The sequence below is a fragment of the Centruroides sculpturatus genome, unplaced genomic scaffold (assembly GCF_000671375.1).
Source record: "Centruroides sculpturatus isolate CEXI.00-Female unplaced genomic scaffold, Cexi_2.0 scaffold834, whole genome shotgun sequence".
Classification (NCBI taxonomy): Eukaryota; Metazoa; Arthropoda; class Arachnida; order Scorpiones; family Buthidae; genus Centruroides; species Centruroides sculpturatus.
The window spans coordinates 257,110-274,051 of NW_019384958.1; the positions used below are offsets into that span (position 1 = coordinate 257,110).

Below are 16,942 nucleotides of genomic sequence, written 5' to 3' on the forward strand. Positions count from 1 at the left end.
GGTTCATAAATTAATTCTTGATGTGGGTTGGATTTTGATTTAATGCCAATAAAATTTTGCGAAAACAATAAATTTTAAAGCTACTCCTTCTCGGTTTGGTCAAATTTCTCACGCAGTTGACGTCATATCGGCAAGTCTCTGCTTGCTGTTTTAAATTGTTGGTGACGTCACTGAAAGAGGCTTACAATTTAATCGCGTCTTCACGGTTCGAGATGTCATGAAGTAGGAGGAATTATTAATGTATTATTCCTATTGATTAATTCAAGAAGGAATTAATTTACTATATTTTATTCTTTCGTAACAGGAATGGAGGGACGAATTACTGAAGATTGCATACAATTTATTAGCATTGAATGGCTCAGCCGCCATGTTTTTGGAAAAGGCCTATGTCAAGCTGTGCATGATGACCGACAGATCAGGAAAAATACCAGTTAAACAGTAAGTCAACTTAATGGCTGCCTTTTGTATTATCTTTTTAGAATTATTTTTTTTCTACTCCTCTTTAAAGGCATATCGGTCTAGACACGTAACGCGTCATCGTTAAATGATAGGTTACGCCCGTTCGGACTTAATGAACAAGTAGGAGTAACGTTGATTGATCACCTTTTACACGACACTCAAGAACCTACGCAGGGAATTAGGGGTTGTAAATCTTTTCTGCAATGCACAAACTACAATTCGTACATCCCACTTATGTTATAAAGTCGTCGAAAGCTGTTGATAAATTATGAGAGAAGACTCCATTTGTCTGTACTATAAACAAAATAGAATCGAGTCTTTCTCGATTTTTACTGCCAGAATCCATTAAGATTATTACATCATCTTAATTTATGTATTAGAAAAAGAGAAGAAGAAGGAGGTAAAAAAAAGATCCGTTTCTGTCGTATCTCTCTTTATAAAAAACCCCAGTTCAAAATTTGAAATGAATAATTTTGATTCGTCGAATTTAAAATACGTAATTACGAAATCTTAAATTATTTGTATTTATGCATTTAAAATTCGACGAATAAAAATCATAAAGCTTTGTTTTTATTAGGTTTTTTATGTAATGTATTTATTATAAAGTATTAAAAGTACATTTTAAAAAGAAAATTGACTTATCGCGCCATCTAGAGTTGCCACCTCTCAATAATAAATCAAAAATTAAAAATATACGAATTTAGTTGCATTACAAACTTACAAAAAAAAATCTTTTTTTACATATCTTCGGGCTGTTTTGTAATTTTGTTCGTCAAAGCGAATTTTAACAGAAAATTAAAGATTAGTCAGCGGAGATTATTGAAACTTTAGCATTCCACGCGACTGAACTCCCCCAAGCTGTATGTAATTAGATTTTCAGAAACTAGTTTAATATTGGACTTGGTTTAATTCTCGTATGAATAATTATTAAATTGACTCGAATCTGTAACTATTGCTTTAAATTCAGTTGTCCTCTCGCTTCTTTTTTTTTACAAAATTAAAAAACATATTCATATTTAATAAATACATAAAGTAACAAATTTATATCAAGTCTTCCCTCGATAATAATACTCTTCTAGGGAAAACAAGTTATAATTCTAAATTAGAAGACAAAATATTCCTCCACAATGATTGAAAAGTTTACAGAACAGCTTTCCAATTGCAAGATCCTATAATATTTAGGATCTTAGAACAAAATCATTCTTTAGGAAGCCATTTTGTTCTATTCAATTTTATATTTAAAAGCCTTCAAATTAGCAAGTCGTGGCTCCATGTTATATTTAGATGCTGGACCCCACAGCGGGTCAAACCAAAACCATATCTAGGGTATAATCTAAACAATGTAAATCACACGCGCTTATAATGGACAGAATTGTGTCCTGTCGTGCGATTTTAATGTGCTTGGTGCCTGGAGTTGACCAATCAATCAGTCTTATCAGTTTGATTTCGTATCTCTTCAATATTTAATAGGAGCAATTTTAGTCTGTGTTTGAATCTGTGCCCATTAGTGGCTGAATGGTTTCATTTATTATACATGTTCTACGCGAAAGTTTAAATTATACATAAGTTCCTGTAAATTAACTGATACCAAAAACAGCATCCCTTATCATTTCTCTCCCCCTTTTCTCCAAAAACTTTACATCGATCCCGTTTCGTTCGAGTGTAGAACGTGGAATTTCTCGAAGATTTGCATACGACATCGATTGCGGTCGAAATTTGTCAACTAACAAAGGAGCTGAAAAATGCACGCGCCGAGTGATAAATTTGTAAAAGATCTCTCCGGTCACAGATGTGGAAAATAGCTTTATGTTGTTACCACGCTCGGAAAATAGTTTTATAATATGTAGAGGTGAAATATTTTTGGAATTCTTATAATTTGATACATTCCTAGAGAAGAGAGAGAGGGGAAACTTTTAACGATTTTGTTGCGCGCGCGATAAGGCGGCAGTTTTGCATTTAAGTTGAATATATATGATACGGAAATCTGAAAATATGAAAAAGTCGTTTATTATTATTATTTGTTTTTAATTTTAAATAATATAATACATTTCTGTAAGGGTGGCCCGAAAGTCAGTTAANTAGGAAAGTTACCGGTGCAAAAGATATTAAAATGGACAGTTCATTAATCTTTGGGGATAGGAAGCAGTGTAGTGTAAATTAGCAAAGTCGTCAACGATTGGTAATTAGCTAGACATTGTTTGTGACAGTTTTCAAAAGAGGTTTATTTTAATCAGTAAATTCTGTTCTAGTTCAATTTCGTTCAAGAATTTATCCCCTCCAAACAAAAAAAAAACTCCCAATCTTGCTTAAGGAGTGGGGCATTTTTGTTTCCTTGCTTATTTAAGATGCTTGGTAATTAATTTCGTATAAATTCTGATTATTTTTCTATTTATCTTTCGTAACACCTAAGAGACTTTTCGTTATGTGGCTATTCGTAAGATCGTTAACATAGAGTAGTTTGTTACACTGGAGAGAGAGTTACTGTACTTAAAAAAAAAGGCATCCTTAATAAATAAAATCCTATTAACGGACGTGCCCATCTAAAACCAAGTTCATTGAACCTGTCATTAAGGAACTTGGCATCCGTTTCTAAACGATAGTGAATTTCTTATGAAGGAACTTTCATTGTTAAAGATCGGTTTTAAAACGATACTGAATCTCTCAAGTGAAAGAGTGGCCAATAATGAAGGTTATCTACATTTTATTTTTAAGTTTCTAACAGATCATTTGCTTATACACAACTTTATTCTATACACTTTCTAAAAGCGTGCGTAACTTTAAACGTAACACTGCATCTGTACGCACACGCGTAAATTCAATACCAGGAAAAATCAAATCAGAAAGATTATTCTTAGAATTTTATGAATAACTCTTAATCGAAATCGATAGAAATTTTTAATAAATTTACTAGAAAGTTCACTTCAAAATCGAATATAATAAAAATCGTTTCTCTTGCATATTTTTATTGATATATACATATGAAACAAATTTTAATATTGCATTTGTAAGCAAAGTTTTCACGAAGTGCTTGAGTTTTGCGTATTGCAGATCGAAAAAAAATCCCTTTGCTTTCTATATACTGCGTGGCAATATAGTTGTAGATCATGTTGGCGTGTTAAAAATGTTTCGATTTAACAGGAAATTCAGAAAATTTTCGAATATTTTGATTAATTTTTGAGTTATAGAATCTTTACTAAGAAGCATATTGAGTGTCGGTGCATCTTTAATGCTTTTTAACTCGTTAATTGCGCATCAAAAAATCCATTCGGATGTATTTATTTTTGATATTTTTTGTGGTTCCTTAATACAAAATGTCTAATTTTTCCATCCTATGTAATTTACATTATATTAAGGTATTTAATTATCATAGTAGAGCACCCGTTCTTAAAACTCCCATCGTTGTTTACACGTAATTTTAACGTTACGGAAACATTAATTTTCATTCCCTCATAATGATAATTCGAAAATCGTTATATCGAGGGTCTCGTTAAAATGCTGGCGGTACTCGCGCTTTTAAAAAAAGCACAATTTATACTTTAAATTTTGTGGAAAATAGTAAACCACAAAATTGTTCTTATAATCTCAGAATTTCTAGTATTTCATCTTTTATTGAGCGTTATTTTCAGTTCAGAAAAAAAAGGATTTTAGAAAAGAAAAACATTTTTTTTTTATAGGATTTTCTCAAGTTTCACAATCGAATCGTGAAATTATCTATAGCATCAGGATATTAAAAAAAACAAGAAGGAAGTAAGCAGGAAGATAGTTTAGATTTTGAAAAAAACACGGTGGCAAATTTTTATATAAGAAAAATATGGCAAAAAGTAAAAATTCGATACAAAACTATCGATAAATTTAAATTTTGTGAAGCGATGCCACGTGACTGAGCAAGATGTCGGCGACATGATGGCACCGTCACTTCGTATTTTAAACAGCCATTTTTTTTATTTCCAATTAAATTTATCATCAATTTAAATAGCAATCAATTTTGTAGAAAGGCGTGATTTCCTTTCGGCTCATCTGCATCATTACTTCGTGGACACATTACGTCATGACGCGTCGTTTGCGTCGTAATGTCAAAGCATCCAGGGAAATCATTGGATGAACTAGTTTGTATGGCTTCTGTTAGTTTTAGCTTTAATTTAATTTAGTTTGACATTCCTAATCCATTTTCGACTTCATTTAAACTCTATTTAATATTTTCTCTACCGATCTACCGTGTTCGTTTAACGAGATCTTCCGCTCGTTGCGTCAGAATGACGTGTCGAATTGTGTAGTGTGTATGTGTATGTGTATAGATTCCTAGACATTGCGCGATAAAGCCCTTACTTGTAGATGACTTGTCGCTGGCGATAGTTGTTGAAGAGGCGCAACAAACGATCGCCGATAACTTACGTCACGCGATAAAATACGTCAGCGTTAATTGATCAAAGAAGTCAGTTACGTCACTGTATTTTTTTACGCCATTTTTATTTTATTTTTTATTTCCTTTATAGTATTTTCTCGAAGCGCTAAAATAGATCGATCTGTTTCGACAAGGAAAGAAAAAAAAGAGGAGGAAAAGGAAAAAAAATCGATTGAGCTTTTGCCTGTAGGATGCTTCTGGCATTACTTAACTTTGTTTTTAAAATATGGAAAGAAAAATATCTTACGCGAATTGAAACGGTTTTTATACTTTTTCGTAGTACTTAACTACACAAAAGAGCATATGCAAATACGTAGTGTAATTGTTACTAGAGTAGCACATAAAATATAATACATTAAGAGAGATTTTTACTGGAATAATCTTGCAAGACTCTTAATAAATATTCAGTTTATCTTTAATGCCTTGTTTTCATACTAAACAACTCCACCCAATGCTTTATTTTTACGTTTAGGATCATTCAAATCCGATTGCATCTCTTTATGAGAGTTATTTTTTCGGTAACAAATTGCTTAATGTGTTATATATTTGCATATTTCATTGCACTAGTAAGTGATACTGGTTTGGCAATAAGTCTCTTATCAAAACAGTCATCATCTTTAGTAGAAAATATGAACATTTTAAGTGTTCTGTATCCATTTTAAGTATCTTAACGTCTGAGATTCTTAAACTAGGGATTCTAAGCACGGAAAAATGTTTCATTTCGAAATAAAAATTGATCTTTTCTCTTGGAAAATATCTCAAAATAAAGAATATTAGTGACAAAGTTTCGCCTAAATGAGCTAAATTTACTGGAGTCCTCCAGACAAGAATGTAAACCTTTAAAATATTGAGCATCACAGCTTCAGATGATACTAATTCGTAATTAGGAAAATTCTATACTTTGGGGAAATAAAATTAATATTTTTTTAATATAAAATGATTATTTATATGTAAGAGAGGTTAATTTTTGTATAGTAGGGTCTCGATGGCTTCAAAAATCAGCCTAAATATATATATAATCGTGTGTCTGTGTGTGAGCTAAATTTTTCCAAAATCCTTTAAAATAAGTAAAAGAAGTTTAGACAATGATAATTTATTCATGATTTAGACGAGGGAATTAAATTAACATTTTTATATATAAAAAAAATTTATATAAAATAGAGATTTCTTAATAAATTTATATTCTGTTCAAGGGAAAAAATGGCGACGTTTATACTACTCCAACTATTTTCTATCAACATGCAAAATTTATGCCATTACTACCTTATCCATTAAATCTCCACCCTAAGTTTCGAAAACCGCCCTTAGAATGGGTGTGCAGGGAAACGCTTTACATACGAATTTTTTAATAAACTTATTTAAAAAATTGCCAAGGAGGGTGGAGTATTCTAAAAGGATACGAGAACCTCCCACTCTGAAAGGATAAATATTTATTTAAAAAATATATATATATATCAATTTAAAAGTTTTATTTTGTGTGTGTAAAATATCAATTCCTCTTCTATTATTTTTTGAATTTGTTTTTTATATATTTTTATTTTTCCCCCCTCTTTTCAAATATAGTTTATCCAGAATATTTGAATTTTAAAATTTTATGAAAATCATACGAAAAATATTATATATATTAAAGAAAAAGAGGAAGAAAAACTTTACTTTTTTGCTTACACAAGTGTTATTTTCGTATAAAAGAGGAGTTTTTCTGATAGAGAATATATTTTTAAATGATATATTTGCTTTTGATTTTAACTTTTTAATCTGGTTATAATTTTAAAAGCAATGTAAGGATTTCTTTTTCTCTATTTGAAAGCTATTTTTAAATTGATTTCGTTTTTTTAAACTATATATATATATATATAGCTTTTGTATTATATAAATTGTAGAAAAACTGTTAAGTTTGTTATAGAATCTTGTACTAGGATCTCGAGTATTTAACCAACACCGACAAACCTCGATATAGCGCCTTCCTAAATAATTTCTCTCTCTTAAAGTGCCGATGAATACTTGCCAGCAAATTGTCCTTAAAATATTAGAAAACCCTCTTATATCCGTGAATTATTGTATAATTTTTTTTATATTGAAGGCACTGTTGTCACCAAATCACACTAGTAATTCTTCAGTTTACTGACGTATTCGATTTAGTGCCAGTGTTTAGAGGTAAACAAATGGTACTGTAGCACTAAATCGAAAACCTCTATAGACAACAGAACCAATAATAATAATAATAATAATTAAAGAAATTTTGCTTTGTTTTAAAGATAATTTCTATAATGTTAATGTAATATCAATTCAGGTTATAGTTAATAAAGATCAAAATTAATTTGATAAATTTAGGAGTTGCAGCTTCTTGATTATTACCACGTATTTATTTCATAAAATATCATCATCAAGTAGTAGTAGTAGTATCTGGATTATGTTCCTTTTTTCTTTATTTATTTCTTCTCTCTCCCTCTTCTGAAAAAAAAAGAAGGATAAAGGAGCTATCTCAATATCTAGTGTATCATCTTTATGGACTAAATAGATTGTGCTTTAAGAAGCTGCATTTGTTGCTACAAGTGAAAAACTTTCATTAAAGAAAAAAAATCGAAAGCAAAAAAAAACGTGAGGGAAATTTAAAAAAAACTAACTTTCTCTATCATATTATTACGTAATAAATCGAAGAATTAATCTACCGTGACGTCACACTAAAATTTAATCAATTTCTTAAACGCAATTAAGATATTAATCACGATTAAAGTGATAAAAATGTCAATTACAATAAATGAAAATTTAAATATGCGAAATTGATTGATTTTTTTTTTAACTTTCCAGACTCTAGCGCCATCTAGGGGAAAGCGTTGAAATGAATTTCGTTGTTGTTGTTGTTGTTAAATTTAAAACACCAAAATTCGTTGCAGTTAAAAGAGCAAAGAACAAAAAAAAATTAATGCATTTTTTATTTATTTTATATTATTTTTGCTACTAACTTGCGGAAAATGCAAATATATTTTTGCATAAAATTGTTTTAAAAATTGATCCTTATCAATTTTCTGTTGTCTCGTAAAGGAGTAAAAAAAAAAATATTTTACGTCAGAAAAATTTTATAATATGAATAAATATATATATTTATCGTTTTTATAAAAGAATAATAAAAATAAAAATAGTAGAATCAAATTACATAGAGTCAAACCGCATTTAAAAACCGTCCCATCCTGTAAATGTTAATGACGTTTTTATAATAATAAATAAGAAAATATAAAGAAAATTTCGATAAATTTTAATTAAACACAATTAAATTTCGATTATTTCTAAGAAATTTTAATTGTTATTTAAAATAAATTCGTATTTTTTCTCATCTACTAACCATTGACACCATCGGACTCGACAGCATTCAGACTACCGATATAAATGTAAATTACGCTTGCAATTGTAGTTGTTAATAGAGTAGTTTTGTTTATTGTCACGTGATTTTTAGTATTAAAATTATTTAAAAAAAAAAAAGGATTCTTAACTGCTGTTGATGTAAAAAATAATTAAGTAGTCATCAGTGACACTTTCCCCCCTTAAAGAGGGGGAGGGAATAGATTCTTGTCACTAAAAAAGGGGGGAGGTGAAATAGATTCTTGTCACCGTTCCATGCTAACTTACAGTGTCACCCGCTTATCGTGTAACTTGGCACGTGCTGTCATTTATTATACGTGTTCTACGCGAAAGTTTAAATTATACATAAGTTCCTGTAAATTAACTGATACCAAAAACAGCATCCCTTATCATTTCTCTCCCCCTTTTCTCCAAAAACTTTACATCGATCCCGTTTCGTTCGAGTGTAGAACGTGGAATTTCTCGAAGATTTGCATACGACATCGATTGCGGTCGAAATTTGTCAACTAACAAAGGAGCTGAAAAATGCACGCGCCGAGTGATAAATTTGTAAAAGATCTCTCCGGTCACAGATGTGGAAAATAGCTTTATGTTGTTACCACGCTCGGAAAATAGTTTTATAATATGTAGAGGTGAAATATTTTTGGAATTCTTATAATTTGATACATTCCTAGAGAAGAGAGAGAGGGGAAACTTTTAACGATTTTGTTGCGCGCGCGATAAGGCGGCAGTTTTGCATTTAAGTTGAATATATATGATACGGAAATCTGAAAATATGAAAAAGTCGTTTATTATTATTATTATTATTATTTGTTTTTAATTTTAAATAATATAATACATTTCTGTAAGGGTGGCCCGAAAGTCAGTTAACCGTGTCATGTTTCGTGGTACAGTACACTTGTACGGATCGTACACTGAATTTGTTGTAAGCAAGGCTGACGAAAGCTTGGGAGGCAATTTTTTTTTGGTTTTATTTTCTTTTAATTAACAAATGAAATATTTAGTAATGTTTCTTTATTAATTCTATTTTTTTTTGTTAGTAAAAATAAGATTAAATTTAGAGGGCTCCTAAATTTCCTCCAGGCGCGAGAAAAAAATATCCCAGTTTTCGGTGGTTTGTTATAGCTTTGTGGGGCCCACGCAAATTTGAATTAGAGGGCCCCACGTAAAGCGTTTCGACTTCGGACATTTTTCTTCCGGGAAATTTTTTTTTTTGGGGGGAAATATTTTCTTATAAAAGAATGGTTTGAACGCAATTGCCCGTTTTCCTCATAGGATAGCTCGCCACTGCCAGCTCCTCTCTCGAAGATTTCAGTAGTAATGCAAAGCAGTTGAAAATGAAACAGAAATGGTTAACTGACTTATGGGCCATCCTACATAACTGCATGCCGGATGCACAACAAATTCTAGTTTTCACAATTAAAAGATTCGTTAGTAATTGGATTAATTCGTTTCGTTTATTTTTATTTGTCTGGAAAAAGAAAAATATCCATAAATATTCCGATTCAGTTTACAGTTTTATTTCATTTTGCTTTATTCTTTCCTCTAGAGAAGACCTTCTTTAAGTGTTTTCTACTGACGACTTAACATTGTAAATAATACATTTATTGTGGCAATATATTTTTACTGCATATAAATTAAATTTTAATTAAAATAACAATCAAAATAGTTATTAAATTCTAAACTTAAAAGAAAAAATACAATCGTTTTTTTTCTTTTATTTTACCATTTACAAAACAAAAATTCAAACGAACCCTCCTTTAAAGATTTATAGTCAAACCTCGATTTAGTGCCGTAATTCGTTTGCCTTTGAAATTGGCACTAAATCGGGACCGGCGCTAAATTGAAGTATCTCAAACAATAAGAAATATGTATCAGTCAAATTTCGATATAGTGCAAGCCAAACAGTTCCACCCCTGTAAATAATAATAGTGTATTAATAAACGTTTCAAACTCGGCTTATATGGCGCTAAATCGAAGTTTGATTATAATAACGAGGTCTACAAACATATTCGAAAGTCGTGTGATTTAATGATAACAGTACCATTTGCAATACAAAGTTATGTATATTCCCGGTTACTGGAAACTCGTTTATCTAATAGATCGCTATAGCGAGGTCCGGGTTTATATTATTAAAAAGATATTTCGCTTTATCTATCGATTTTTAAATTCCGAGTTAATTTCAAACTGTGCCATATCTAACACGAATAATAATAATAACAATAATTATCTATGCAGATAAGAATCCTGCGGTATCGTTAAATCGAACTCTATATAAATATTTTTCGAACTAAGAATTTTCACGGAGGTTGCGTATCGCCATGGCAAATTTGCATAATTTAAAAATTTTTAAAAGTACACAAACTTATCTCGTGTTACAGTTTAGAGATGCTGAGATTTATAAACTCGTTTATGGCGTTGGCAATCCTTTAAAATGAGTCGTAAACTGTGAAATATATTCCAACAAGAAAAGTGATGAAGGCGAAGAACAAGCGGAATCAGAAACAAAATAAGCAGGAGAACTAAAGAATGAAAAAGAAGACGAACTGGAAGAAAAATAAATTGAGGAGCAAAAGGGAAAACAGAAGAAGAGAAGAGAAAATAAGCAGAAGAACTAAAAGAAGAAAAATAGAAAGCAAAAATAGAAGAAATGGAGGAGAAGAAGAGAAGGAAGAAGAACTAGAAGAAAAGATGGAAGAGCAAGAGGAAACGAGGATACAAGAGGAGAAAAAGAAAAATAAGCAAGAGAACTAAAGGAAACAGAACTAGGAGAAGAGGAGGAGCAAGAGAAAGAAGAAAGAATCCAAGAGGAGGATAAGAAAAAAGAAGAAAATTTTTAAACTTTCCTATTTTTCTAATTGAAATTAATGTATTAAATTTGGCCAACTGATTTAATGTGTAATCATAAATCTAAAACGTTCCAATCGATAATCATTGATTATTATACAATAAAATGGGGTTTATGTTTCCAGACTACTTAACTTGTTTGCCAACTTGATTGCTCCATATCTCGAAATTACCAATGTTTTATATTCCTTCTAGGATTATTTTGTTAGGATCTTTCCTTTTCTTGCTCAGTTAAACAAGAAAGAGAAGAAGAAAAAGTTAAGTAAGCAGTTTGAAGTTTTTACTTTCTTACATTTTTTTTTTCCTTGATTTCCCCCCCTCTTTTACGAGAGGAGAAGAAGAAATTTTTATAGAGCCAGCAGTAAATTTAATTTGAATTTAAATTTCAAAATGCGAGTTTCATATCATACGTACTGTATGCCAAGCGTAAATATTTTATCTAGATACGCAGCTGCGTAACGTGGATTATGTAAATGGATGTTACATAAATACAGGGTGGCCCAAAAGTCAATTAACTATTTCTTTAAATAAACAGAAATCACAAAAAATTTCTCAAAAAAGCAGTCTTAATATTTAACAAATAATTCCACACAGTTTATCTTTCTTAATATAAAATTGTCTAACAAGCCATTAATGTTCTTAGTTAACTGAATTTTGGACCATCCCACAGTTATTTATTTATATTCGAAAAAATCGTAATTATCCAAACAGTAGTTGGAAAAACAATCCGATCTTGATGTAACGCCCTTTTATTGTAAATAGAGCTACCCTCATAAAGTGTTAATGAGTACTTGTAAAATTATTCTCTCTTTCTCTCTCTCTCTCTCTCTGGCTAAATATTAAATAGAACTTTTTAGCGTAAACCTCATTAATATGTTTCATTTTTGTTCGGGCCTTCGATTTAGCGCCACACACAGTTGAGTGCACAGTGGCACGATTTAGCAATGGCGCTAAATCGAAGTTTTGACCGTGTTATATACATACAGTACGTGAATCTTCATAAGAAATTCTTATAAAATTACTTGATTCTTTGCCAAAAAAAAATTTTTTTTAATGATTATAAACGAATTTTTAAATAATTCAAGAGAAATTTTTTTTTTCGTTTTTGTAATTTGATTTTTCTTCCAGAAAATATTTATCATTAAGTCCTTACATCTATTGGAAGTGACAGTCATTTTATTTTTCTTCTTCCTTAAAATTAAAATTAAAATTAGAAAAAAAGAACAATTACTTTGTATAGAATTTTATATACACTTTTTTTCTTTAGTTAAGGCGAGCAGTCAGAAAACACAAACCTCGATATACCGCTCCCTAAATAGTGTCAATCTGATAAATCTCCAACGAAAACATACGAAGGAATATCAAATAATAATAATAAACCACGATTATTTATTTCAGATACTTCGATTTAGCGCTACACTTAATCACAAATTTCAGATACGAACAAATAATTAATGGCGATAAATCGAATACATGATAAACACTAACGTAATAAGAGCGTGAACAGCATTTACACGTTTATAGTTATTTAAAAAAAAGCATTAAATGAAAATTAATTAATTAAAAACATAATTTTTATATTACTTTTCAATTATATTAATATAAACGACATATCCTATTATCTAAAATTTGGCGAAATCATCCGAAAGGGGGGGATTATAAATTATTCAAAAATGTTTTTTCAGAATATTTACTGTCATCATTAAGATCGACTCTTTCATGTTTTATTCATTTTCCTGACTTGGCATGTTTCATATTAGAAGAAAAAGGAAGGAGGGAGAAGGGGAATAGAGGGAAGAAAATTAAATTGTTCGATTTAAATTGCTTTAAATATATTTAAAAATTTTTAACTACATTTTTTTTTTATTAGGGATTGTTAATTTTTATTATTATTTTNTTAACTGCTGTTGATGTAAAAAATAATTAAGTAGTCATCAGTGACACTTTCCCCCCTTAAAGAGGGGGAGGGAATAGATTTATATAGCTTTTGTATTATATAAATTGTAGAAAAACTGTTAAGTTTGTTATAGAATCTTGTACTAGGATCTCGAGTATTTAACCAACACCGACAAACCTCGATATAGCGCCTTCCTAAATAATTTCTCTCTCTTAAAGTGCCGATGAATACTTGCCAGCAAATTGTCCTTAAAATATTAGAAAACCCTCTTATATCCGTGAATTATTGTATAATTTTTTTTATATTGAAGGCACTGTTGTCACCAAATCACACTAGTAATTCTTCAGTTTACTGACGTATTCGATTTAGTGCCAGTGTTTAGAGGTAAACAAATGGTACTGTAGCACTAAATCGAAAACCTCTATAGACAACAGAACCAATAATAATAATAATAATAATTAAAGAAATTTTGCTTTGTTTTAAAGATAATTTCTATAATGTTAATGTAATATCAATTCAGGTTATAGTTAATAAAGATCAAAATTAATTTGATAAATTTAGGAGTTGCAGCTTCTTGATTATTACCACGTATTTATTTCATAAAATATCATCATCAAGTAGTAGTAGTAGTATCTGGATTATGTTCCTTTTTTCTTTATTTATTTCTTCTCTCTCCCTCTTCTGAAAAAAAAGAAGGATAAAGGAGCTATCTCAATATCTAGTGTATCATCTTTATGGACTAAATAGATTGTGCTTTAAGAAGCTGCATTTGTTGCTACAAGTGAAAAACTTTCATTAAAGAAAAAAAATCGAAAGCAAAAAAAAACGTGAGGGAAATTAAAAAAAAAACTAACTTTCTCTATCATATTATTACGTAATAAATCGAAGAATTAATCTACCGTGACGTCACACTAAAATTTAATCAATTTCTTAAACGCAATTAAGATATTAATCACGATTAAAGTGATAAAAATGTCAATTACAATAAATGAAAATTTAAATATGCGAAATTGATTGATTTTTTTTAAAAATTTATTTTGTGTTTTATTCTTTCTTGAAATTCCGTTCTGTATTTTTTTTTCTTTCTAATATTTGTAAAGATTTCAAAACTGAATAATTTATCGTTTACTAAAATTGATTATATATTTAATTTTGTTTTAATTAAACTCCATTGAAATTTTCTTTTAACGCTTTCTCATTTTTAGCAATTTAAAAGTGTTATGCACACAATTTAAGTGGAGTAAAATGTAAATAATTTATGATTTAATCTACTTTTCTGGTCTGCAAAGCGCTGCAGTCTTATAACATTTTTTAATACTCATCTATCTCTTAAAAACGGTGTTAAGAGACTGCAGCTAAGAAGAAAAAAAAAAAATCAAAAACGAAAAACAAAATTCTAATGATGCGATGCTGTCTACTTAAATAAATTTGTTGCCTGGTTTTTTTTTTTGCATAAATTATGTTACAATATTTCAAAGCGAACATGGCAATATGAGGTTTTCTTGATTTTAATATGGGAGTTCTTTGCTTCTTTTTTTCTCTCCCCCCTCGTCACCTGCTCGCTGTATGGAAAATTTGTAGGCTATTACTCATTATAATGTTAGTAAATGGAGTCACGACTCATAAAATGAGTTATATAATTTTGCATATATGTATATATATTTTAAAACTCGCTTAGATAATTTATTAAAACTATTGAATATAATTAACGGTTCATAAATTAATTCTTGATGTGGGTTGGATTTTGATTTAATGCCAATAAAATTTTGCGAAAACAATAAATTTTAAAGCTACTCCTTCTCGGTTTGGTCAAATTTCTCACGCAGTTGACGTCATATCGGCAAGTCTCTGCTTGCTGTNATTTATGAATGATTTTTTTAAAAAATTTATTTTGTGTTTTATTCTTTCTTGAAATTCCGTTCTGTATTTTTTTTTCTTTCTAATATTTGTAAAGATTTCAAAACTGAATAATTTATCGTTTACTAAAATTGATTATATATTTAATTTTGTTTTAATTAAACTCCATTGAAATTTTCTTTTAACGCTTTCTCATTTTTAGCAATTTAAAAGTGTTATGCACACAATTTAAGTGGAGTAAAATGTAAATAATTTATGATTTAATCTACTTTTCTGGTCTGCAAAGCGCTGCAGTCTTATAACATTTTTTAATACTCATCTATCTCTTAAAAACGGTGTTAAGAGACTGCAGCTAAGAAGAAAAAAAAAAAATCAAAAACGAAAAACAAAATTCTAATGATGCGATGCTGTCTACTTAAATAAATTTGTTGCCTGGTTTTTTTTTTTGCATAAATTATGTTACAATATTTCAAAGCGAACATGGCAATATGAGGTTTTCTTGATTTTAATATGGGAGTTCTTTGCTTCTTTTTTTCTCTCCCCCCTCGTCACCTGCTCGCTGTATGGAAAATTTGTAGGCTATTACTCATTATAATGTTAGTAAATGGAGTCACGACTCATAAAATGAGTTATATAATTTTGCATATATGTATATATATTTTAAAACTCGCTTAGATAATTTATTAAAACTATTGAATATAATTAACGGTTCATAAATTAATTCTTGATGTGGGTTGGATTTTGATTTAATGCCAATAAAATTTTGCGAAAACAATAAATTTTAAAGCTACACCTTCTCGGTTTGGTCAAATTTCTCACGCAGTTGACGTCATATCGGCAAGTCTCTGCTTGCTGTTTTAAATTGTTGGTGACGTCACTGAAAGAGGCTTACAATTTAATCGCGTCTTCACGGTTCGAGATGTCATGAAGTAGGAGGAATTATTAATGTATTATTCCTATTGATTAATTCAAGAAGGAATTAATTTACTATATTTTATTCTTTCGTAACAGGAATGGAGGGACGAATTACTGAAGATTGCATACAATTTATTAGCATTGAATGGCTCAGCCGCCATGTTTTTGGAAAAGGCCTATGTCAAGCTGTGCATGATGACCGACAGATCAGGAAAAATACCAGTTAAACAGTAAGTCAACTTAATGGCTGCCTTTTGTATTATCTTTTTAGAATTATTTTTTTTTCTACTCCTCTTTAAAGGCATATCGGTCTAGACACGTAACGCGTCATCGTTAAATGATAGGTTACGCCCGTTCGGACTTAATGAACAAGTAGGAGTAACGTTGATTGATCACCTTTTACACGACACTCAAGAACCTACGCAGGGAATTAGGGGTTGTAAATCTTTTCTGCAATGCACAAACTACAATTCGTACATCCCACTTATGTTATAAAGTCGTCGAAAGCTGTTGATAAATTATGAGAGAAGACTCCATTTGTCTGTACTATAAACAAAATAGAATCGAGTCTTTCTCGATTTTTACTGCCAGAATCCATTAAGATTATTACATCATCTTAATTTATGTATTAGAAAAAGAGAAGAAGAAGGAGGTAAAAAAAAGATCCGTTTCTGTCGTATCTCTCTTTATAAAAAACCCCAGTTCAAAATTTGAAATGAATAATTTTGATTCGTCGAATTTAAAATACGTAATTACGAAATCTTAAATTATTTGTATTTATGCATTTAAAATTCGACGAATAAAAATCATAAAGCTTTGTTTTTATTAGGTTTTTTATGTAATGTATTTATTATAAAGTATTAAAAGTACATTTTAAAAAGAAAATTGACTTATCGCGCCATCTAGAGTTGCCACCTCTCAATAATAAATCAAAAATTAAAAATATACGAATTTAGTTGCATTACAAACTTACAAAAAAAAATCTTTTTTTACATATCTTCGGGCTGTTTTGTAATTTTGTTCGTTAAAGCGAATTTTAACAGAAAATTAAAGATTAGTCAGCGGAGATTATTGAAACTTTAGCATTCCACGCGACTGAACTCCCCCAAGCTGTATGTAATTAGATTTTCAGAAACTAGTTTAATATTGGACTTGGTTTAATTCTCGTATGAATAATTATTAAATTGACTCGAATCTGTAACTATTGC

General features: G+C 29.8%; 1 protein-coding gene across 1 annotated transcript in view; it reads left to right on the forward strand.

The window, feature by feature from the left end:
• LOC111632403 (1-phosphatidylinositol 4,5-bisphosphate phosphodiesterase classes I and II-like) overlaps nucleotides 1–16,942 on the forward strand; it is a 122,964-nt gene that overhangs the window by 87,236 nt on the left and 18,786 nt on the right. Inside the window, exon 5 of the mRNA XM_023376817.1 lies at nucleotides 305–438. Coding sequence (XP_023232585.1) covers nucleotides 305–438 — 134 coding nt within the window. The remainder of the gene's footprint in view (nucleotides 1–304; nucleotides 439–16,942) is intronic.